Consider the following 26057-nt stretch of genomic DNA (forward strand, 5'->3'; position numbering starts at 1 on the left):
GGTGGAGCTGCTGAGAAAACTGAATGAAAGGGTTTTTGCAAATACCAAATTGCAAACGAGATGAAACTGACAATGCCAAGCAAGGGCCAAGAAAGCAGAAGTATTTGATCTTGTGAATACGCCTGTGAACAGGGTGCAAGTTCCCAGCAGGAGAGTAAACCGGGAATTTGATGGTAGTTAATTCAATGTGACTGAATGGAATTAAATGAAACCTTTTTTTGAATACAGAAAGAAAGCAAGTATTGATTGAATACCAACTGGATTGAAAGCAGTTGGTGATATTCTCTGATAATAAGGAGCTGTGAACTGTGTAAACTGAAGAGAACAAGCATTGACAATACGAATATAAGAAACTGAATTGTGTAAACTGCTGAGAACACGCATTGGCAAGTGCCATACGAATATTAAGAACTGTGAGGAAATCTTGTGTGATCTAATATTCATGAACTGAACTCTGTGATAATGGTGAAATTGGGAAAGATATCGCTGTCAGAAAAGCTGGGAAGTATGCCAAGGAATTGTGTTGTTTTGGAACATCGAGAGGCTTCAAAGCTTGGAGAAGGGAACCCCTCTTTTTCAAGTGAACTATCCTGAAACTTGGGGAAGGGAAACCCCCTTTTTCCAACCAAGGGTTGGACGAAGCTCTAAACTTTTATTTGAACACTTGTCATTTTGATGCTGTCATCCCTACACATTATAGCCAAGTAGATGTGAGGACAAGTATAGGTTTTGGACATAGATCGACATTTGCTTTGGACTTTCTGACACAGACTGTCATTAGTTTCAGGTAGGTAGGGAAATCCCACCTTAGCATTGGGCAAGTTAGGCCCTTTTCCAACCCTCTTTTTATTTTAATGAAGGTTTGTAACCCAGGCTTTACTCAGTTGTCTGCGTCTACTTCCTGATGCCTTCACCAAACCATTAAGGCTGAAAGGATGACGTTTCAATCATGTGTTTATAGCATAGACAGTTATGCTATAGAACAGACCTTGTGAGGTTGAATGTCCTAAACTGCATCCTGGGTCAATTGGTCTTTGGGGTTTTTATTTTTCAATTTTTCGTTGACTGTTTACTCTTACTTTACCCTGTTGATTTCTTATCTAAGCCCTTCTCGTGGATGCAAATGTTGTTGAATATCCCCTGAGAGGCCCAAAGCCCCTCCAGGGCCAGGGTATACCAAGTACCTCATTTTGTCCCATGTAAGTTCCATCACGCAAATCACTATGACTGTCCCAATGGTTGGTGGCAGGTTTACTGGATTATACAGGCTGTACCCAAGGGGTAATTCTTAGCATCCTTTTACCCAGCATGGTGCACTGCAGCTAGGCCATGTGGCTTTGTGTGGGTGAATGAGAAACAAATAGTAACAAGGAAAGGACTTTCCTCACAACATGTTTGATTGTTGTCTGTTAGACCATGTAACTAGCCCAGCATGGGGAGAATGGATGACCGGTATGCAGCGTTATATGGACATTTTCGGGCTCACTCTTCTTAGAGAAGACTTTTAGAGGATGTCTGGGGGTTGCACTAGGAATACAGCCAGAGCTCAGGAGCAGATGCAGGAAGCTTGAATGTGGCAGCCTTAAGTGATTGGGTGGCTGAGAAAACATTTGAATGGATGCATACCTGGGATTGCAGACTTGGGTTTCCATCTCAGCTCACAATCACTTATAAAATGTGACTGCATCGTTATCTTGCTCAATGATGACGAGTCACTGATGCATGAAGAGGACGCCTCTTTTAAAGAAATATTATTCAGAAGAGCTGTCTTATTTTCATACCATTCCAGACATCGAAGATATGTTGGTGTTTGTGAATGCCAGAGCCTCTGAAACAGACCAAGACCCCATAGCAATACTGTGTTCCCATGACTCTGTAGGACCAACAGAGTCATCTGCTCTATCAACTCCCTGACTTCCAAGACTCCTACTTGGTGGAGGACCCTAAAACGAGAATGAATTGGTAACAAAGCAGACTGACAATTGTGGGGTTGCAATGGTTGTCAATTACAACATGCTAATCAATTTCCCCACAAGTAATGTTAGTACCTTTTGGTCTTTGTGAGAAGTACTACTGCTTGCCTACTGATGTCGCTAGATCACTGCTTCACCGTCCTCCTACTGTTGCGGTTGTTTTCCCTGGAACTAATTGGTCCCAATGCGCCACGACAACAGCAGGCTGTTTTCATTTCCTCGGTTGTCCTACAGCTTCCTGCAATGATTGGAGGTACCTCTCTGTGACTGGGACTGTCACCATAATCTTGGAAGCCTCAACAGTATCCCTCTGTTAACCAGTGAGCCCAAACCAATCAACACTTATCAGAAACTGAAGAATCGTTCTGACCACAAAGTTCCTATTTTTACCCTTGAGCCATACAGCAAGAATGGGACAACCGGAGCATCAGGGCCAATATCCTGTTCCATCCATCAGCTGCCAGGTTTATTCCCAGTGGCAAATCACAACTACGATTGAGGGGAAACTGGCCATGAGACTTCCTAGAACCATCCAGCAAGACCTTTGGTCACTGTCGATGTGGTTTAACTGAACTTCCAGGGTCACACGCTGGTGACCCTGAAAATACCAGAGCAACACAGACAGAACATTGTTTTAAATCCCATCATAACTGTACTTTAAAGTTTTTACGGTGAAGTGGATATAGAGCTTCAACCGTGTTGCAATTGTATGAACTAATAGTTTATTTATTATGATGTTTTTCTGTCGCACTCAACATCCCACAGGAGTGTGCGCTGCGCATCTGGCTTCCCTATGTTGGCTAAGGACTCTTGTAAGATGCCACAAGCTTGCTTAGGTCAGGATGGTGGTCTTGGGGCTTGAGCGCATGCCTCAGAAGCTTTCTCCCGATAGCCCCCTGCAGATGAACTCTTGTAAGATGCGCATGCTTGCTTAGATCAGGATGGTGATCTTGGGGCTTGCACTCATGCCTCAGAAGCTTTCTCCTGATAGCCCCATGCAGATGTCTTTCGTCGCAGCAGGCAACGCTTTAAAATCTTAATTTGGTGACTTTTGGAAGAAGACGGAAACCTTAGCTGCCAATGTATTTGCTGCAAGCATCAGTAGGATCTTTTTCAGGGATTGCCTACATTTCTGGTTCTGGGTGTTTAGATTGCCTTCTTAATTTGCCCCCGTAGTGTAGACGAAGAATTCTACCCTACAATGTAACCCTGTGTCTGGATACAAGTAAACCAGCACCAGGGATCAATTGTTTGGAAGAATGGACCCGAAAACGTGTGGCAGTAGACTCCCTCGGGTGCGACAGTATTCCAGTTGACACAATTAATGCTTTTTATGCCGACTTCACAGGGACCAGAAAACAGCTGTTACTATACACAAGAAACAAGAATCCTTAACACTCACACAACGTGAAACGAAAAGCAGAAACAAAAATAAGGACAGACACTCTTACCATGGGATTGACAGCAAATATTCCATAAACGACCAATGCTCCAGTAAGACCGGTAGGTACAGGGGGGTAGGGCTATTCCCGCCGGCACGCATAGACCTAAGGGTCAGAAGTACAATACCCAATGAAACGAGGACGCTCCGACCTCAGCCCCTGATGGTACCACGGCAGTAGTCCGTGCCGGGGAAGAGGAGAGTAGTAGTGTACTGGCAGTCTGGTTGAGGAGCAATGGTCACATGGATCCCAAGAAACAAGAGGCAATCCTATGCAGTCCACGGTGATGAGTTATAAACAACGTAGATCAAACGAGAGGCAATAGCAATCCATAAGGCAGTCCGGGTCGGTAACTGAAGGAATTTCACAGGACAAAAACGTGAGGCAAAGCAATCCAGGAGGAATTCCGATTCGGCAACGGGAGGTATTGATGATCAAAAGCGTGAGACGAATGGCAGTTCCTGGGTGCAGTCCGGTTTGGCAACAAGAAGCAGCGGAGCGGAACGGGAATAGTTCTGTGTGTAAGATGGAAGGAAAAAGGAGCAGGAAGACAACAGGTAAGGGGAATAGCACAGATAGGAGGAGGGAGAACAATGGAGATTCCAATCACGGAGGGCGTAACTTCGAGGAAATTATGAGTGCGAGGTTGAAGCAGGGACAAAAGTAGCGAGACAGTAAGGCAAGAATCCAAAATAGCAGGCAAAACAAGGAATATCACAGGATACATAGCAGACTCCAAATTCAAAATCGGAAGCAACGAGTTTGCTGCAGGCTAGAGTTTATCTAGCTTCGGTCACATGACCTAAAGGTGCGGCTGACGTGGTGCGGGTCGACGTGCCTACCTTAATCTCCATGGCAACCGCCAACGCAACAACACAGAGGGACGAAGTTTTACCAACTTCTTGTGGCCTTGAAGTAACCCTCTTTTACAAGGAATCCGAAGGGATCGTGAGGGCTGACACCATGTAGAGTGTTCCTGTTGTGTCTGAGACGATGGGGAGGGAGCCAGTTTAGTTTGACTCCTGTTGTTCCCGGACCGATTCCTGACACTGGGGTGAGGATGCGTTTTTGTTTTCCTCTTTAGAATAAGATCGGTTCATTTTCTGCATTGAGGGTTGTTTGTGGTCTTGTGCAGAAGGCATGTGACCTAGCATTACGGGCTGGACTATCCCTTTTCGGGTGTGGTGAAGTCTGATTGCAAATGGGCTTTCCTGTTTTGTAATGATAGATCGGACTGAAAAACGATAGTCTGTGGAGGATGTCTAGAGCAATGCCACTGGTTGATTTAAAAGCTTCTAGCTATCATCCTTCAGGTTTTGCATCAAAGGATGCATCATCCATTATTTACTACTTATCCGGCACAACATATACCACATCCATTTTTGTTTAATCCATATCCTGTTCAGAAGGCCATACATTTTACCCAGCAGAACCCCTCACCTTCATAGTACAGTCCTTATCAAATTCTTTCAACCCCTTGCCCCCTCCATCTTCCTTGTGCACCCCAGTGTCACTTCCACGCCTCGCTTCACTCACCAGCGCCATCTCACCTTTGGCCAGTGAAAATACTCATCCCACCCCAGCAGGTATCCATCAGCTATAGCCAACACACACCTTGTGGGAACACCCTCATTGCCACCTTGCAGAGAAGACTTGGATCATGGAACTTGCCCAGTCTCTTGTAGTGCCACACTAGGGACATGCTACCATTTTGTCTTGGGCAAAACACAATGGTCCTACATTGGTGAAAGGAAAGCCCTGTCTCCTTGCTTCCCACATTTGGAATGAAACACAGAATCCCAAGCTTAATCAGGCAAACAGATGTGGTGCTGTGAGGATTGCAGCAATGGCATTGGTAGACATTAAGCTGGTGTCAATTTGGTGTGCTGTTGTAAGAGGGTGTGGTGTGAATTGCAGGTCTTGCACAGTTTACGTGTGCCATATAAAAAGAAGTAGAGCCACTCTGCAGGGCAGATTTCTAACTAGAACCTGAAGTAGAGGACTTTGAAAAGAGAAACAGCAAGATATTGGCGAGCTTCTAACAGAGGAAGGAACAGAATGAGGAGAGTTGTAGGAAAGGATAAGATGTTCAAACCAACCAAGAAAACTAAGTCTAAGATTTTAAGAACTGGGATGGGTTTACAGAGTAAGAATTGCAACAGGCCAGAAGTCGGTCAAAAAGGGCGTGGGGGAAAAGTCAGTCCAACTACAATCTCCAGTAGTGAAAGAAGGCCGCAGCAAGACTCGAGACGCCAAGGGAGCCTGGCATTGAGCACGCATTGGGATGCTGTGTAAAGGACCCTTCACTCTTTTATAGAGTCTGGAAGTAAAGTGCAAAAATAACTGCTAGGTAAAGTGGCCCAATAAAAGGTACAAGTAAAGTCGAAGTCCATCGAAAGTGACAGTGGAAAGGTATAATGTAGACGTGTAGAGCGGGGAAGTTAGGAAGATGTAGACCTGGGAGTCCTCCACAGGGAATAGTGAATTCCCTACCTGGAGTGCGATTAGGATGCCAGCTCAGCGTAGAATTCTGAGGGTTTGACATCTCTGCGGATCACCTGTAAATTGATGTCTGCCAACTAAGCAGTTGCGGCTGCCTTCTTCCCACACATTAGGATCCATGCCTGTTTTTGGCTGGAGGACGAGGGAGGGGTGCACGCAGGTGGAGAGAGGGTTGTAAGTACAGGATGTAAGAAGGTGGTTAAAAATAGCTTTAGAAATGGCATGCTGAAAGCATAGAGTGTGGGCCGTCGCTGTGATGGGGGTGTATGAGTGGGGGCGGACTGTTCTTAAGAATCGACCTAGAGGAAAAAGAGCCAATGGGCAGGGGGTGCAGAGAAATGGTGTGGAGGGATTGGCAAGTTTGTGCCGTGCTTGATCATAAGGCCTTGGGTTTGAGGTTGCCTTATCTCTGATGTCTCTGTAGAAGCCAAGGCTGTGACGCTGCCTGTGGGCATACCCCGCCGGAACTCCCTCCCTGCGCCCAGCGTGCACTCTAGTGACGTCAGCCTCTGGAATATTCTGCGGAATAACATTGGGAAGGACCTGTCTAAGGTATCCATGCCAGTGCAGCTGAACGAACCCCTGAACACCCTGCAACGGCTGTGTGAGGAGCTGGAGTACAGCACACTACTCGACATGGCCAGCCAGTCCCAAGACCCGTGTGAGCGTATGGTGAGTACAATCCCATGTGTCCGTGCTCAATCCCAGGAGAAGCCCTCTAAGCACATTTTGAGCCTACATACATTGACACACATTATGACAGACCCGCGATGGCAGCATCCTTGACACCTCTTGTTTACCACCTGTTAAGACATAAAGTCCACTTAGAGTTTCTGTTTTTAACCCTCTGACTAGGAGCAAGAGTACAGGTAGAGGCTTGTAAAATTCAGGTTCCAAGCAGCTGAAGTCCAAGAGCTTCTGTCCTTAGCACCTATAGACAGCACTACTGTAGGACTAGTTGGCGCCTGCGTTAAAGAAATCAGCTGGCATCTTCTCTGAGGTTAAGAACCTGGTGGCCAAGAATTGATAATGAGGTCACCCGTTCACACGCCTTAGTCCTACATCAGGTAAGGAAAGTGTTAATTTGAAGTACTGGAACTTAAATAATGTACTCCTGGTCTGTCGGTCAGCACCCCTTGTTCAAGTACATAGACCTACAGCATAAAGTGCAGGGACTTGGATCTTCTGCAGAAATTCAAGCTAAACGAATCGACTAATGTTCCCCACCAGTGCCATTTTGGCCCTCAGACTTGCACGCTCCAGAGGACCACTTGCACCCCAACTTGCATGCATACATTTTCGTGCCCCACACCTCCCCACGCCACGATATGGTCCGCTAATGGCGGTGACTAAAGTGCAGGCATGTACGAGGCATTTCAGAGTTGGTACACCTGGAATCCGCTCCCTGCTTTCTGCTTCCTCAGTCCTGATCTGCAGTATACCTTCCTGTGTCGCTGCAGGGTCCACACGCAGCTCTACCAATCCAATGTACGCCTCACCCAAGCACCTCATGTTACTCCAGTAGTAGCCTCAGACAATGATCCCTAATCGTGACTCGCAGCACTCCTCCTTATTCCATTATCTGGACCCTGGTGCACCACTCTGCACAAGGCGGAAGCACCAACAGTGTACTTGAGCAGGTACAGCACAGACCTGCAGTGCAAGCTTCATTCGCAAGCCGCTGAAGCCCACACTCCCTCCCACGCGCACAGCTAGTCACGATAGGCAGCTGTTGGGCATGTGTCGCCCTCGCCTGCGACAGGTGAGGTTCAGACAGAAAGCGCACATGCGCCCCTGTCTCGCTCTCTTCCTAAGAGAGCTATAGCCAGTGCTCCAGATACGATTTTGATGCAAAACTATTTTACTCCCTATTTTTGAAAATTGGGAGTAAAATTATTATTGTGGGAGTAAAAATGTAAGTCCGGTTCCCAATGGGAGTTTTTGTTTTTTTATAAGTGAGTGAAAATATGTTTTAACTGGAAAACGGAAATGTTTTTGTGATAATTATTTCTTGTCACCTGTTTTTCATGCACATTAAAAGATGCATGCTTCTTTCTTCCAATCGGGCAGTAATAATAGCAGTTTCTCCTGTGGGACTACGTGCACTGCTGGTCCCAACATATCCATGGAGCTGTGAGCGTGAAAGCAAGGGCACACAGCCCTATGTACCGGTTTCCTATTTTTTGTCAGGAGTATTTTTACTCCCTATTTACATTTTTTTCTGAGTATTTGCCTATTTGTAGGGAGTAAATGTGGCTGATAACCCTCCTATCTGTAGGGCTGGGTAAAGCAGAAAGAGGACTCTTCTTCTAAGCACCCATTCTCTTCAGTCTCCCGTTTCTCACCCTCCTAATTATTTGTGATGTACCAATACCCATTGTGACACTCTGTCTTTCTCCCATTCTCTCTTTGCTCTTTCCCACACCCATTTCTACCTGTTACCAAATCCCTCCCGTCTTCTAGTTACCCTCTCACCGCTAGCTCAAATTCTCTCACCGCCATCTAAGCTTTTTCTTCTCACTTGATTTCTCCTAAGCCCTCAACTTGTATGTATTTCTCCTGTGCTTTCTCACTGTCTTTTGTTCTCCATTTACCTGTCCCTTTCTATTTTCTCCCTTTTCCCTTCTTCATTCCTGCCTTCCTTTTTCCCCTTCTTCCACTCCTCCCCTTCCTTCTTTACCACCTTCCCTTCTTTCTGTACGTTCTTCTGTCCTTCTCCTTTCCATCTTCCTTTTTTCGAGCCTTCTTATTCTGTTCCGCCTACCCTTGCATCTTCCCTGCTTCCCTTCCCCTCCCTTACCCTCCCTTCTACTTCTTCCTCTTTGTCCCCTATTTCTTCTTTCCCTCCTTTTTCTTCCCTTTCAGTCCTCTGCCCTTTCTTTCTCCTCCACCCTCTTCTTCCCTTTCCCTTTCTCTGCCCCATTTGGACCTTTATCTTTATCCCTCCTCCCCATCCTTTCTTTCTCTATCCTGTTGATCAGGTCTTTAAATGCTTGCCCGGCCAGCCTTCCAGGCCGCATAATACTATCTGCAGCACGTGATGCAGGCATAGAGCGGGTATAGTTATTAGAAACGTGCACCGTCTCAACACTTGCATCTGCCCACCACTAATCCCAGGTCCCCTGTGAGCACGCACCAATTTGCTTTGAGCAGCAAACCAAGCCAACCAGATCCAGACAGCCTCATCTGCTGACCGTAGATGCAGGGGCGAGACCATGCAGAAAGACTTTCTGCATTGTCCTCCCAAATCCACTGATTCTGTCTGCAGCGCCACCATTTGGTGAATTGGCTGTGTGCATTCGGACACGTTGCTACCAGACCCAGAGAGTGGACAATCATTATGATCCTGCTTGCATTGGAACATTTGTAGCGTCTTCCTGAGGAGATCCGCCAGCCCTCACTCCAGGGGTAAAACATTTCTGAGGCCATGTTTGGCCACCCAAAGGATTTAGCTGGGGAACACACTGACTCCAGGATGTGGAAGAGTTAACATTCTTCCCAGATAGTTCTATGTGGGGGGGTGTAGATTGAGGGATTGTAGCACGCTGTACCTCCGCAACACACCCTGTCTGGACACAAACCCATTTCCTGCAGCGTACACGACAGACTAAGCCTTAAAATGGCAGACTGTGGTCCACATGGCACATCAAGCCCTGCCATCCCCGAACTTTCCCCACACAGAGAATGACGATAACGCATGCGAGGCACATATCGGAAGAACCAGGATAATAAGTAATTTTAGATCATGATGTGAGCGCAAACACCCGGCCCCACACCTCCTCCTGGACTGGCTAAGCTACATTGGCGCACTCTGAGTAGTGTGTGACTATAGATCACACTACACACCAAAACCCCATGCAAACGATCAGTGTCTGCACTGCACACCAAGCCCTGGATGCTTGGTGACTGTGGGACACACTGCAGATCACCTCTCCACCGCCGCCATGCACCTCCTAAAGAACTGTAGTGCACAGCCGGCCGGACTGCATTGTGACACTGCTTAGGTGAGAGGAAAAGAGGATTAAGGCCACTCTCTCCTTGTTCTGTCTCGCATGTTAAGATAGGTGCTACCCCTCTGTTTCAGGTCTGCATTGCTGCTTTTGCTGTCTCAGCCTATGCCTCAACCTACCACCGAGCAGGAAGCAAACCCTTCAACCCTGTCCTAGGAGAGACGTACGAGAGCGACCGTCCCGACAAGGGTTTCCGCTTCATCAGCGAGCAGGTAATTCCAGAGAACCATGCAGCGCAGTCAGGGCCCCACCGTCACATGGAGCTTGCCCTGACCCCGGGCCACATGGAGCAGGTACTGATTTGTTGCCACATGTATACTAACCACCAAATGGAGGATGTTCTGGCCCGTGGCCTACTGGAGCAGGCACTGACCTGTGGCTCCGAACAGGTACTAGACCCATGGCGCTATGGAGCAGGCATGGACTCTTGGGTAGATAATGCAAGCGTTGTCCCACACCCGCATAGTGGAGGCACTGTCTTTATTTATTTTTTACATTTATAAAACGCACCTAACACATGGGCATCTGGGCGCTTGTGCTTAAGAATACGGTTGCATCCTGTTACATTTCAGGCATAGTCCATGTCATGGTTAGTGCTTAAGAAAGTGGTTACATCTAGTTACTTTTCAGGCTTAGTCCCAGTCTTATCATTTAACTTGAGTGTTGATAAATGCAAATGCAGTCCCTGTCACTGTGCCATTGGGATCTCGGCGATGTTGGACTCTTCACACACTATGCTAGATACTGCTCCTTGCAGGACAGAGCCAGACATTAACCATACCACTGGCTTCAAGGTGCCATAGCTTTAGCATCATTCTGCAATGGTAGCCATCCTCCAACGTTTTACAATGGAGTCTGATGTGGCCACAAACGTACATGTTCTGCCCTTTGGGCACCGCAGTAAACACTTCTGATAGCGAAGGCTGTGCGCAGAACCCTGTTCAGATCAGTCACAGACGTATGGCTTGAAAGAGCAGTCCTGGACCATTGGTAGACTGGATTAGGCAGCGCCCACTGATGGGAGTGAACAAGAACTAATGCATGGCTGAAGTGAAAAGTGGCTGTCTAGTGCAGATTTTGGCAACTGACTAACTTAGAACATGTGCTGACTATTCACTGCTGAGGGTGTCCTGCCCAATCCCCTTCAGAGTCGGTGCCAATGATCTGTGACTGCCTGGTCAGACACCTTCTTTCTGGCCCTTCTTTGAATGCTTTGAATGCTGCTCAAGTGAATTGTATGATTTCTGCTGAAATAAATTGGGACCATTTTTCGCACCCATTCTTGTTAAGTTATCCAAGTCTTAAAGCAGTTTCATCCTTAACATTGCCATGTGAAGAGACTGGAAGAGAGGAGTGACCAGACTCCGGCTAGGACATGAAATAGTCCTTGGCGCAAATTTTAAGAAGTGGCCCACAAAAACGAATGGCATTGTTACTTTTCGTGGCATAGTGATTAGTACCAAAATGGGCATTTTTCATAAGATGTGTTGCAAATAGTACATTTCAAATAATATTTGGCGAGTAACATCTATGAATACTAGTAATCCTAGATTGGACCAACGGAACAAGGAATAACCACTCAACACATTTATCAATTTATAAATACCAATAAATGCTAAATATTCAGTTCAAAATCTTTTATTTTCATATCAAAAAATATCAAATACTTTTTAAAAAACATTTAACAATTATCTACATATTCAACTCAGACTGATTTTTGTTTGTACAATGAAAAAAGTCCTCCACCAAGTGGTCTGATGGTTCCGCCTATGTGCTCCTAGTCACACAGACAGACATAAATTTGAGGCTGATCAATAGAAGGCCATATCAATAATAATAACATTTTTGGGAATGAATGGTAGGAGTAAATCAGTCTGAGTTGAATATGTAGATAATTGTTAAATGTTTTTAAAAAAAGTATTTTGAAGTGAATATTTAGCATTTATTGGTATTTATAAATAGATAAATGTGCTGAGTGGCTATTCCCTGTTCTGTTGGTCCAATCTATGATTACTAATATATGACGCCTGGAGGACCAGGGACTTAAATCAGGCACCCCTATTGGTTAAAAACATCTATAAATACTACAAACTGAAAAATGCTGTAGCCCATTAAATTGGCCCATAGTGCTGGTTAGTCTGGCCTTTCAGGCATTGCATTATAGTCCAAGACTGGGAGTGATATGGTCTTCGAGGGAATGCTGCAAAATGTCAGCAGCATGTAATCTGATAATGAGGGTATGTTCCCTCTGCACCTTTTCCAAATGAGTCTCGCTTGCCTCTTGCTGTTCTTCACACCATTCTTGCTGGCTTGCTCCCGCCCTTCTTGCTTGGTTGCCTTTGCTTGCATGCCCTCTTTGCGTGCTTGTTTGCCCATGCCTGTCGTTGTTCTCGCCCTTTGCACTTTTGCCCATGTCCTTGTTCTGCTTGCTTTTCCTGCATCTCTTGCTAGTGTTTTTGTACTTTGACCTGGGTAAATTCTTTTCTAGGCACTGGATTGGCCAGTCCCGTTTTAGAGAAACACAAACTTTGGCACCCTCTCACTTCTGCTCCCTCCTCCGCAGGTCTCGCATCACCCTGCAGTTTCTGCCTGCCATGCGGAATCCGATAACTATATCTTCTGGCAAGGTGAGCAGCCCATGGTACAAAGGCCTCTCTTCTTGCTCTGTAGAACACGCTTGACTCAAGGGAAACCTCTGTCTCCCTGGGGATGGAGGATGACCCCTGTCTCTCTCAGGATGAGAGCGTGGCCTCATTCTCCTGTGATCAAAGCAAGATGATGCCTCCAGTGATGGAAGCAAGGTGGTGTCTCCAATGATGGAAGCAGTCCTTCACCTGGGGTGTCTCCTTGTGCTGCCCTTTGAAGATGAGATTTTATTCTGTTATGTGTCATCGCTCAGTCTCTCAATGACTCAATGATAGGTTGGCATCGCTTGGGAGGCCTTGTTTTGCCACCGCTCTTTTTCATTGTCTCTATTCTCTCAACTCCAGATATGAAGTGGAAGAATAAGTTCTGGGGGAAGTCTCTGGAGATCGTCCCAGTCGGCACTGTGAACGTCATGCTCCCACAGTGAGTATCCTACGGTTCCCTAAGGCCCCCCTGAGCCCCACCCCTGTGCTCCTGATGGGAAAGATCTTATTAGTGTTGCAGTGAATGTCTGCTTGAGGAGCATACAGACCATGCGGGTTACCATATCATGATTTTATCCTCACATTCATCCATCAAGGTGGCAGATGAATAGAACCGTCACTCCGAGACATTGCTGTGGAAACTAAGAGTACAAATGAGGACATTAATTGGAGATGGCTTGCACTAACACTTAAGGAATCCATTACACAACTAAAGGATTTGAAACAAAATCTCTAGCGCTGAAAATATTACGTTAATATCATGGAATGTTAGAGGCTTATCAAGATTACGCTCCTACCTCGAACTGTGTGATTATCTTCACTCTTTTTCCATAATATTTTTACAGGAAACGTGGCAGCCTGATACAGTGTTGCCTAATGGCTATAAGGTTACTTGTCTGCCAGCGATTCAGGGGATTGCGGGGAGACCTGCTGGCGGTTTAGCGGTCGCTATAAAAAATGTCTTGGGCTTACGTAAACTAAATGTCTGGACTATTTCCAGCGGAATTTTGGTTATCTCCCTAGAAAACACCGCTCACTCGACTATGAAATGGTTGTTATTAAAGTTTATTGGTCACCATAGAATAATATAGATGAGACCCTAGTGAAACTGTGGAATAATTTGTGAGTGGTCGGTCCATCATAGGGGGGGACACATTATAGCAGCAGGAGATTTTAATTCAGACTGTGCAACCAATGATATAACTGAAATGGAAACAATATTGTCCAATACAAATCTTGAGATCTCGGCTGGGGAGCATAAAGACTTGAGTTACTCACGTAAAAAGATTGAAGGGGCTAAACGGAAATATGCTATGGAAAATTGGGGTCCATCTATCGTCTGGATGGGTCGCCAAACCAGGCACGCCCGAGGACTTCCATCTACGATAGAATAAATAATTAAATCCTCGGTGACAACCTAATTAAAGTTGAAGTGAGGTCTAATATATATGGTGATCATGCCATGTTATATGCTAACTTTGGTAGCGGAATCATTGAAGGACCATTGATTGCACCTAATCTATCTGTCCTTGTAAATGTACAGAAATCCCGACTAACCTGGAATGTAAAAAACAACATGTGTAAGTTTAACTCTGTAATACTTACTGATTTTGAAAATAGTAGCATGGAATGCAAAATAAACCAAGAAATTCAAAGAAAATATAGAGGGTCTTATTAACACAATGGTGAAAGTTGACCATAACAAAGTCAGACAGGTCAAGATGCACAGTCATAAGTCCAATTATCTTGTTCTAGTAAAGAAGAAAGCTCTTTGTAGAAGCATCAGAGTCATCAACAAAGAGCTGCCTAAGTGCCCATAGGGACAAACCGGGATTAAAAAGTAAAAAATGTACTATAAGATCTCCTTTCACCACCAATTGTATCAGCAGGATTGTGAAAATATGATGGTGGCCATTATTCACCGAAGGCATTCTGGGCCAAAATTAATGAATTATAGAATGGTCAGTATGTCGCCCAGGCGATTCCGCTCTCAAAGCATGATTGGACTGAGCATTTCCAGAACATCTACAGGGAAGAAGAATATGCCCAATGTGAATTGGTCACTAAATATAACAATTAAGAACATACAAAGACTAATCTTGAGGTCGAGTACATCCAGAGCAGCAGGCCCTAATCAGCTTTCAAATCTTCTGTTTATGTTCTGACTTGAGAGTCGTGTAGACCGAAGATACCTCCGTCCTCAAGTGACGCACAGGGAAACCAAAAGTACTCCCTGTGCGACCTTTGGGCCACAAGTGGGTGATGTTGCTGCCTGGATCCACGGAGACTCGAGAACCACAAAGCCGCTGTAGGAAAAACGATATTAAGTACCAGGCAATGACAGTAATGCAATGCAGTGTATAACAAGTTGAAAGGGTCTTACCTATCCAATGGGTCGAAATGCGGTAAACCTAGTGGTGGTTCGAGACTCAAGTGTGTGGCAGCCAAAGTACTTTCAAGTGTCCAATGGAAATCCAACTGCAGTGTGAAGGACGGTCCAAGAGTCGGCAACGAGGTAACAGTTCCAAGGTGACAAAGCAAAAGGGAAATCCAAAGAAGTCCAGGTGAGTAATCCGAGGTCAAGGTAATTCCAGGAAGCTAAACAAGACGTAACGCCAAACAGGGCCCAGAAGACAGCTGAGAAGCGAGGACTGTTTTGCGTATCAAGTGTTTTGTATTGGGCGCTTCCTGGTCACGTGATGCGTACTGCTGTCACGTGCCAGATGCCGCAAACCACGTGATCTGGTAGAATCAGCTGGGCGATGCGGAAGCGTTCTGCCGATCCTCCTAGCGTGCGATCTCCATGGCAACTGCCAGTGCAAAAAGGGATGTAGGCGAGTCTGCACATTGCACCTGGCACACGGTAATCGGTCCTGCGGGGCAACCAAAGCACGTGAGTCTCGCACCCTGGAAATGTTGTGCAAGTGGGAGGAAGGTGTAGCGGAAATGCTAGCGGTGTTCTGGGGTGTGTGTGGATGAGTGACAGAGAGCCTAACTGTTTAAAAGTAGCCCAGACCAATGGGCTAGGGTCCTGTTTGTTCTCTTTTGGGATATTGTTAGTTCAAAGCAAACGCCAGAGAGCTGGGAATTATCCTATGTGATACCTATATACAAGAAAGGCCTTAGAACATCCCCAAATAACTATAGGCCCATTGCAATCATGGACGCTAATTCCAAGATCTTTGCCTCATTATTGCTAGAACATATAGAGACATGTATCCTCATTACGGGTCTGGCGGTAACCCTGCTGGTGCTATTTACTGGTGCCTGACTTCCCGGTGCCACCAGGAGAGTACAACCCTGGCGGTCCGGAAAGTCAGGCGCCGGTAAAATGGGAGTGGGGACACGGAAGCACTGGCACTGTTGCCAACGGTGCTTCCATGACCGGTCTGCCTGCCCGTGGCCGCTGTACCCAGCAGGGTAGGACCTGTCGGGAACGGCGGCTCCGGCAGGCAGACCTGTAATATGCCGGTCCGGAAACCACGGTGCCGGTAAGCTTACGGCACCTTTGTTTCCGGACCGACCGGGTCATAAATGAGGCCCATGGTGTTCCGAAAATAACATTCTTGATTGGCAGCATATTGGTTTACGAATAAATTACGGGAACCGACTGTGGGGTCTTGCTAATGGGTAGTTTGCAAGAAATTACCTGGGGGAAAAAATGAGTGTGCTGTTTACGTAGCCTCCATGGACTTATCATTGCCGTTCGACAGAGTGCATAGATGCCTGCTATGGCATAAACTCAATGCCTTAGGTATACCAGGAGGCCTTTTAAGCATGCTGATCCATCTGTATGAGGATTCCCGAATACAGGTTAGGGTATCGATGGTAGGGCATCTCACCAAAGAAATAAAAACATCAAACAGATTGCGACAGTGCATACTGGCTCCAACTTTGTATAATCTTTATGTGGCTGACGTGGGTGTGGTACTAGATGCAGCCTATTTTGTCGCACCTGAAATTGGCGGATTGAGATTGGCATGGACAGCTTATGCAGACGATTTTGTTTTGATCGATCACACACCCAGTGGTCTGCAAAAACTGATTGACACTTTCTATAAATATATGATGGTGAATGCTTTAAAGATTAATCCGGTGAAAACAGTCATTCTTAGATTCTCTAAATCCAAAGCCACAAAATTCTCTAAAAAAATCCTTTTAAAAAGCAATGTCTGCAACGTAGGCGATTTAAGTTAATAGCCAAATCACCAATGACATACTTGAAGTATCCAGTCTTGGCAAATCCATCGAAGGCGTTCTATCGAAACTATGAGACACACAGCTCTCAAATTGGCAACCCAGCTAACACTTGATAAGAGATTTGGTAAATTCTCTATGATTCCAGCAATCAGATTCTACATTGCTAAAATCATTCCTAAATTCTGTTATGTGCTTGAATTTTTCCCTGCTTGTGCTCGTAAAGAGATTAATTTCTATAGGTGGTAATTTGGAGACGATTGTTATTTCATATCCTGGAAAGCATTGCGTATACAGCTATACGCTATGATCTGGGCTTATACTCATTACATAGTATTATTGACTGGAAGAGATTAAATCTGTTTAGAAAACTATACATCAACAAGGAAAATTCCCTATATTATAGGATTAGTGTTAAATTGATGACTGGGAAGCTAAATAGGGGTTTCATTCACGACCTGAAACAAGAATCATTAGAGGTACTGCTCAGAGCAGCAATATCTGAGAATGTTTTCTTTTATGGCCACTTAAAGTCAAGAAAATTCTGCAGACGAGAGACTGGGGATTTACCATGACACAAACACTGGAATCAAAACTGCATACTTGGGTATTCTCGAATATTAAGGCCCCGGGACTATAGAACCATATTTTATACATTTTCCCATGCGAATAAGAATGAATATTTTGCCGTCTAGAGACATTTTTAAGATTAGAAGCATTGAAGATGATTCAAGCTGTAGATACTGTAAAATGAAGGAGACACACAAAAAATTGCACCACATAGTGCTATGCTGCTGGGCATTACTTCTGTCTAGAATTTGATATTTCAGCAAGTTTGTGCCAAACACATAATGTTTTCATGGATCTATTATGGTTGAATATGTTGCATGGAGCATCAGTTTGTATTTGTCACTGATGATGTTTTTAAAAGATGTCTGTAATATCTGTTTGTAATAATTGTTAATGGATTTGATTTTGAAGGAATGTAATAACGATCAAATTGATAAGGTAACTGATGAACTTGTTTTAGATTTAATTGTTATGTACTGCAAAATGAAAACAAAAGTGTATTGTTATTTTATCTCATTGTATATGTTGTAAAGGTTTCTAGTAAAGCAAAAGAAATGTAAAAAAATGCTTATCAATGTGACACAAGTTTCAGATGTGTGTTCCTTTTACTGGACTAACTGAAAAAATATATGGAGAGATGGAACAAAACATAAACTAGCAGAGTGAAATGATTCGTAAGGGAAAGCCATAGCACAGATGATTCTTAAAACGAAAAAAAATACATTTAATTGTCTGGAGGAACTGAATTAATGGAATATGTGCCTGGAATTGCTTTCTTCTCTAAAAGGCCATACAAACTCCTGGAAACAGGTGACACAAAGGGCTGGAACCAGTTAACATAAACAAAGGAGAAAACACTGATTATTTTCTTAAGCAGTCTTGAGATGGGCCCTGCTAGTTTCCTAAAATTACTAGTTATTTTAAAAGGAGCATTGAAGTGAGCGGTTTGAAAACACATAATTGTGAAACTGGGTCAGTCTTTTTAAATTCAGAGTCTAAAAAAGTGTTTCCCAGCCTTTAAGTAGCGAAGTTGAGCACTGGGCACTTTTCAGAGTTTAAAGTTATGGTTCAGTGGCATCAAATGACTCATTTGTTCTCTAGTCCACCTGAATGCGGCCAAGCAGAAAAAAAAATCTGATGTTGACACCTGAAGGATCATGGGTACTTGTACACGGAGGCTCGGGAGAGCGCAACAGAAATGCACCTTTAAACACTCTCCTTTTGATTACGAAAAATCAGGATAGAATACTCTGAGCCAACTACTAGCCCACTACTAGACCGCGACCTTTACAAAGCATTTGAATCTAAGCAGATACAAGCCGCAGAAAGACGGTTTATAGTCATAATGTCGAAAAAAAAATGTCGACAGACAAAAATGTCGAAAAATAAATGTCGAAAATAATAATGTCGACATCCTATACTTATAATGTAAAAAGTCATTTTTTCGAAAAAAAAATGTCGACATTTTTTTTTTGACATTATGACTATAAACCCTTAAAACTATCAACACCTCACCCAACACCCCCCCCACACCCCCCAACCACCCTTTCACCCCTCATACTCAACACATACCAATTATTTATTTATTTATTTATTTATTCAATAATTAAATAAATAAAAATTGTATTTACTATGGGGGGGTCCCCCCCCCCAACCCCCCCTCACCCAACACCCCCCTGCCGCCCCCCCACACCCCCCCAACCACCCTTTCACCCCTCATACTCAACACATACCAATTATTTATTTATTTATTTATTTATTCAATAATTAAATAAATAAAAATTGTATTTACTATGGGGGGGTCCCCCCCCAACCCCCCCTCACCCAACACCCCCCTGCCACCCCCCTGCCACCCCCCCACACCCCCCCAACCACCCCTCATACTCAACACATCATATATATATTTATTTATTTAATTATGCATACATTAAATTAATGTCGAAAAAATATCGAATAATGTCGACATTTTTGTTTGTCGACATTATTGTTTTTCGACATTAATTTGTCGACATTTTGACTGTCGACATTATTGATGTCGACATTATGACTGCACACCAGAAAGACAATTACTGGATAAGTAAAGTTTGTCATACGGTTAAGGTTTTAACTTCTAGATGTTTCTTTAGATGCATTTGCAAACATCAAGAGTTCATGTCATATGGTTATGCGTCTGTAGCACAAGTTGACCGTGGGTGTCAAAATAGCTGCTCGTATATTTAAATGCCAAGCGAGCCAGGTTCGTCCAGGTTACCAGCAGGAGCTAAATAGCTTCTAGCAATTTAGAACCCTGCTTTTAAATAGTCATCACAAATCTAACTGTCTCTTGCCAGATTATAGGTTTAATGGACTATCCTGCTCTCCTCACTAAGTCTGGTAGTAAGAAGTTCAAAAAGGATATCCTGGTCTCCAACCCAGGCCTCCCTATAGCTGACCCCCATACCAGTGCTTCCTCCAGACAGACCCTCACCGACATCCTCTTTGTCGTTCCCTCGCCAGACCTATGGACTCTTCATATAGTCTCTGTGCGCTCTCCTTTCTCATCCTTTCCCATTAATGGTGGCACCGCTGGGTGGCCCTCCTGGTCCCCTTCCACTCCTCTAAGGTCGTCATTAATGTTTACCTGAATGGCACCATCTTGGTCCAAGACCCTCAGGCCAACTTTCTCCTCTTTGATAGATGCTTCCCACGCCTCATCAATTTCCTTTCTTCTCCTGCTGTCCCTTCTCTCCCTTCTTTGGCTTCCTTGTCTCCCCCTCTGACTCCTCCTTGGCTACGTTGCCCTCTCCTCCTTCCTCTTCTGCCCCCCTCGGTCTCCTTCTACACCTCCACAGGACATACCACTAATGTGTACCCCTCCCCAGAAGTCTTTCAAGGTTGGCAACTTTCTCCATATTGCCACTCTCAACTCTCGCTCAGCTGACGACACACTCCTCTGACATCTGCCGCCTCCTGGAAGAATTATCTTTATGTCCTCGGTCTCACCGAGACATGGTTCACGGCTAGCTCTGTCACAAGCTTTGAAACTCTCTTCCATGATGTCTAAAAGATCCTCTCCATGCCCAGATCCAACCGCTCCAGAGCTGGTGTTGCCTTGCTCATCCCAGAGTGGATTCCTGTCTCTGTCGTTCCTATGCAGGCATACTCCTCTTTCAAATGCCTTGGCTGCAGGCTCTCTCTCTCGCCTGGCCACTCTCTTACCGTGGCTACTATCTATCGATCACCTGGTCAGATCACCTCCTTCCTCTCTGAGTGGGCACACCTCTCCTCCTCCCTCCTGGCCTCGACCACTCAACTCCTCCTTCTTGGAGACTTTAACATCCACCTGGATGCTTCCTGTCCCTCTTCTGGACTCTTTTGTGACCTCTGTGACTATCTCTCTCTTTCTATGCTCCCCTATTGTCCGACTCACTCTGCAGGGCACACTCTGAATGTTATGATCTGCTCAGACCTCCCCCTCTCTATCCCCCTCACCACTCATCTCTCCTGGAGTGATCACTTTCTCTTTTCCTTCCATCACTCCCTCTCTACCCCTCAGGCCAAGCCAACTCCAGTACTGCCACCTACCTTCTCGGTCATCCGACCCATAAAGCGTGTGACAGTTGAGGCTTACAGCCACTTTACCTCCCCCCCCCTCCTCTTCTGGCTGACTCACATCCTGACACAGCCCTTTCCATGCTCCACTCTTCTATCTCTGATACTCTTGATGTTCTTGCCCCTGTCATGAGGATCCGCTTGAAGCCCAAAGCCAAGTGCAACTCCTGGTATGACTCTGACCTCGTAACTCTTAAACGCAAGTGCACGGTGACGGAGAGGAAATGGCTAGCTTCTTGTGCATCCTCTGACAAACTATCCTGCCACCTGCTCCATAGGCAATACCGGCACTCTGTCTGCATTAAGAAGAGAGCCCACATCCAAGCCCAAATCTCTGCGGCATCTAACAACTCGGCCGAACTCTTTAAAATCAGCAAGGAGCTGGCCAATCCTGCTGCAGTCTCTACCTCTCCTGTACCCTCCCAGTCCCTCTGCACGGCCTTGGCTTCTCATTTCATCTCTAAAACCGAGGACATCCTGTCCACCCTCTCATCCTCTCCTCCTCCTCTCTCTACTCTCTCCTCTACCTCTGCCCCCCCTGTGGCCACCTATCCTCACTCTTTCTCCCCTAACAAGGTTTCTAGACAAGTCTGATCTATGCAAGTCTCGTCAAAACAGGTTCTTCCAAAACCGTCAAGGACCACATTGACACCCTCGCTCCTGTCCTGGCTGACTTCTGCAACCAGTCCTTTGCCACTGGAGCCTTCCCTTCCCCCCTGAAGCACTCCCTTGTGCACCCTCTTCTCAAGAAACCCTCAGCCGACCCCTCCTGCGCTGGCTAACTGTCGCCCGATCTCTATCACTCCTTTCCTGGGCAAACTCCTAAAAAAGCTGGCCATCTCCCAGCTTAATCTTCCCACTGAATCTGTTGATTGTCTCCATGACCATCAGTCTGGCTTCAGAGCAGCCAGAAGCACGGAAACCGCTCTCCTGAACATCCTTGAAGACCTGCTCTCTAACCTTAATGCTAATCTCCCTTCCGTCCTCATCTTATTTGATCTCTCTTCTGCCTTTGACACAGTCAACCATGCCATCCTGCTCAACCGTCTACGTGATAACCTGGGTATGACCGACCAGGCCCTGGCTTTGCTGACTTCTTTCCTCTCCGATTGACCCGCCAAGGTCCAACTTGGGTCCTTCCTTTCCTCTATCTCACTCTCTACCTGTGGTGTTCCCCAGTGGGTCTAAGCTCTCTCCCTGGCTGTTCAACCAATACCTGGCACCTCTCGCCCACCGCATTGCCACTCTCTGCTCCAACTTTCAGTGCTATGCGGATGACACTCAGCTTGTTTTCATGTTCCCCTCTGCCACCTCTTCTCCTTCTCTCATCTCTGACTGTCTGTCTGCTATCCAGGAGTGGTGTGCCGGCAAGGATCTCTGCTTTAATATCAGTAAGACAGAGATTCTCCTCATCGGCACACCTGCACCCTCTTTTCCTGTCACTCTCTTGCCGGCCTCCCTTGGCCCTCTTCCTGCTCCCACCTTTGAGGCTAAGAACCTCGGGGTCATCTTCAACTCCACACTCTCCTTTTCTCCTCACATCTCTGATGTTTTTAAGAAGTCAAACTGGCAACTGCAGCTCCCCAGAGGTATTCTTCCTTTCCTCTCCTTCCCCCAGAAGCTCACCGTCCCTAGAGCTCTGGTTCTTTCTAGGCTGGACTGCTACAGCAGCCTCTTTCTAAATCTGCCTGCTTCCACTCTCCACCCTCTGCAACTCATCCAGAACAGGACTGCAAGACTTGTCCTTGGCCTCAAGCCCAGGAATTGTATCTCTCCAGCACTGACATCTCTGCATTGTCTTCCAGTGGCTGCAAGGATTAAGTTGAAGACCCTCTGCATTGTTCACAATGCCTTCTGGGGCCTGGGGCCTCAATACCTCCAACTCTCTCTTCGTAAATACCTTACTACTCGAACTCTTCGCTCCTCCACCTCCAACTCCTTCAGGGTCAGACGCTTCCCCAAGCAACAAATTGGTGGTAGATCTCTTTCTTCGACTGTGGCCTCCCTCTGGAACAGCCTCCCTCCCCCTCTGAAACTTGAGGAGAACCATCTCTGGTTCTGGAAGCGCCTCAAGACCTTCCTCTTTGCTTCTGCCTTCTCTCTTCCTCTCCACTGCTGATTTCCTGTCTGATACTACACTGGTCACCTGGCTGCCCTCCGATTTCAGGCCCAGGTCCCTGCCCGCCCAGTCTCACACCCACACTGCCTCCCGGCAACCCATGCACTTGGGCCTGTATCTATAACCCTACAGTCCCCCTATCTGCACTTTTGGACACCTGCTGTCTGCAATTACCCTTGCACCTGCCACCTGCTGGCCGCACTTCTTATTGTTTTTATCCCATGTATAGCACTGCCCCCTCCCCTTTCCCCTGGCACTTTTCCCCTCCCCTGCACTTGCGCGATCTCAATGTCACTTGGCCTAGTAAGATAGTTGTCTGTCCTCCCTCTGTTCCCCCTTCCTTGCCTCGTCGCGCCTTGAAACACTTGTGTATAGGCTGTTACAAATGCCAGATCTTATCATATATCAATCATTACTCAAATGAATGCTTCTTGTTTCATTGAACTGAGAAGTAGTAAATGCTGCGTGGGCCCTCCCGGGATTTGAGCTTGGGTCCTATAAATTGCACACAGATCTCTGGGGCAGGAAAATACCCCACAAATCTATCCTAAGATCATAAATCAATCTGCCTTGCCTTGGCATTGCTCCGGTCGACTGCAAGGTCCCCTTAGCACAAGGAGAACTGTTCTCCTGCTGCTTCTTACTCCCTCACCATTAATACAACCTTCTAGTAATGCAGCTTTATTCTGTCATCACATCAGATCTTTAGCAGGCATGGGTCTGTCTTCCTCTTCTCTGGTTCTCTTTCCTCCCTGGCGCAATTGAGCCTCCCCTAACCCTCCTCCCTATAGGGTCCTGTGATGACTCCAATGGAGTCATCACCGATTCCCCAGCAGGAATCTCCTGCAATGTGGCCAGGGACTGCAGCCTCTATCTGATCCTGACCCTGGGGGCGGTTACATGAGGGAGGATCACATAGGAGGATACAACTACCGGGGAGATGTCATGACTTCAGTGGATGAGACACAGTATTCCCCTCCTTCCCATGAGAAAGACCCACTGATGCCAAACACCTTTATAGCCCTATTGTCAGCAAACGGTTCCCACTTATAGGGAAAGTCGAGAAACCTTTTCCTTACACATTTCTGGTCAGGCCCCCACCTTTGACCAAACACCCACAACTCGCATATAACACCTTTTGTTTCTGATGTGCCTTTATGTGAAATCTCTAAAAAAAAAAAAAAAAAACATCTAAGAGTTAAAAGTCCAATACCATCCATGGACTTCAACTCCCATAAACACTTGGGTACTGAGATGGGGGGGAGGAGGGAGTTTGTGCAAAGTGACAGGAGCTCGGAGTACAACATGCAGGCTAGTTGCTTTTCCAAGTCGCAGGATATTTATAGATCGCAACCGCACTAGTGGGGCGAGCAGTGCAGGAGAGGATGTTAAACCCCCAGGCTGAGGCTCACGAACGCGAAGCACACGGACAAGCTTGGAATGGAAAAGGCCGCTGGAACAGAAGGAGAGTAGTCGCGTGTGAGCAAGAAGGGGGGCGGAGATTCTGGGAGCCACGCAGGAGCTCCTGGATGTCGGACCGCTCGAAGAGACAGCGTTCTCCAGCCTGGGCCAAAAAGGAAGGCTAGCATGTGACTGCAGAGCCACGCAGGACGCTGGAAGAACATCTGCACACTTCAAAGTGGAAAGTGGGTGAAGGAGCCACACCACAGTGGCGCGAGTAGTCGGAGATGCTGGAAGAGACCGATGAATAGGGGCGTTCCGACAAGCGGGCAAACAAATGTTTGAATGGTACGAAATTGCTGATGCAGAAAATACCCAAAGTTTGAATTAATGCAGTCAAGGCAAAGTACAAATTCAACACCCAATAAAAGGAATGTTTGAATTGAGACAAGAACAAGTATAAAGGCAAGACCCAATCCTGTACAGATGCATGAGATGGCAGTGTGGGAGAAAAGGTTGAGTACATGTTACCATAGATGGATATACCAAGCACCTCACGGTATATGCTGTTATGATATAGTCAAAGAACTGTGAAAGGCTTAAGAAATACTGGAAGCAAGTACACCAGGCAGCTGGAAATATAAAAAGATGCAGGGAAGTGTACTAGGCAATCTGCAGAGTTAAAGGAAATTCTAAAGAAAGGCTGTTACCGAACATATTGCTTAAACAAGAACTTTGTGAGTCCAGTGAAAACACAAATTAACTGTTCGCTAAAGAGACATGTTTGCCATCCTATTTATGAATCCAGGGGAAGAGGACCACCCTCTGGATCCAAGGGTCTTTACCTTGGAGAACCATTTCGCTGGAGTTATTCTTTTACTTTTGATTTATAACCCTTTTGATAACATCAAGTTAAAGGCATTTCCTTGCACTGTTTGTTGTTTTATTTGTATTGTGGGGCTCAGATTAGGACATTTTGGACACAAGGACGGCTTTTCAGTTATTGACATTCTGACACAGACAGATCTTTAGTTTTAATTTCTAGGTAGGAAAATTCTCCATTTTTATTTAATAAATGTCTTTGTTTGAAAACATGAATACCTTGTGTCTGGTTCTCATTTCTGACTCCTCACACTCCTCATATCGCGGGCAGTCTTCAGCCCGTTTCCCCTTTTAGTGTTCTCACCTCTCTAGCAGTTTTTTTCTGTTTGGGTTCCTGCTCTAGTAACCATTTAACTCTAGTGGCCTCTTTTTTTTTCCCCTCCCAGGTTTGGCGACCACTACGAGTGGAACAAGGTGACGTCCTGCATTCACAACATCCTCAGCGGGCAGCGCTGGATCGAGCACTACGGCGAGGTCCTGATCCGAAACACCCAGGACAGCAGTTACCACTGCAAGCTGACTTTCTGCAAGGTAACTCTCCTAGTCAAATACACAACTGGTCAGCACAGCAAGTTCGTCTGCAACGTATTGAATTCTGAAGCAAGCCTTCTCTTTCCAGGCAGGATCTCATCTATGGGAGCTTGACTTGTGCTTTTTCAGCATACTGACTCCTGACAGATTAAATTAAACCCCCAACGCCCCAGTGCTTTCTTCTGCTTTCTTCCTCCCACCTCCACCCT

General features: G+C 45.9%; 1 protein-coding gene across 1 annotated transcript in view; it reads left to right on the forward strand.

The window, feature by feature from the left end:
- OSBPL7 (oxysterol binding protein like 7) overlaps nt 1–26057 on the forward strand; it is a 274513-nt gene that overhangs the window by 221139 nt on the left and 27317 nt on the right. The window contains exons 16-20 of the mRNA XM_069634654.1: nt 6342–6589; nt 10002–10139; nt 12491–12554; nt 12918–12996; nt 25704–25848. Coding sequence (XP_069490755.1) covers nt 6342–6589; nt 10002–10139; nt 12491–12554; nt 12918–12996; nt 25704–25848 — 674 coding nt within the window. The remainder of the gene's footprint in view (nt 1–6341; nt 6590–10001; nt 10140–12490; nt 12555–12917; nt 12997–25703; nt 25849–26057) is intronic.

Source organism: Ambystoma mexicanum, chromosome 13 (assembly GCF_040938575.1).
Source record: "Ambystoma mexicanum isolate Mex_15411 chromosome 13, UKY_AmexF1_1, whole genome shotgun sequence".
Lineage (NCBI taxonomy): Eukaryota > Metazoa > Chordata > Amphibia > Caudata > Ambystomatidae > Ambystoma > Ambystoma mexicanum.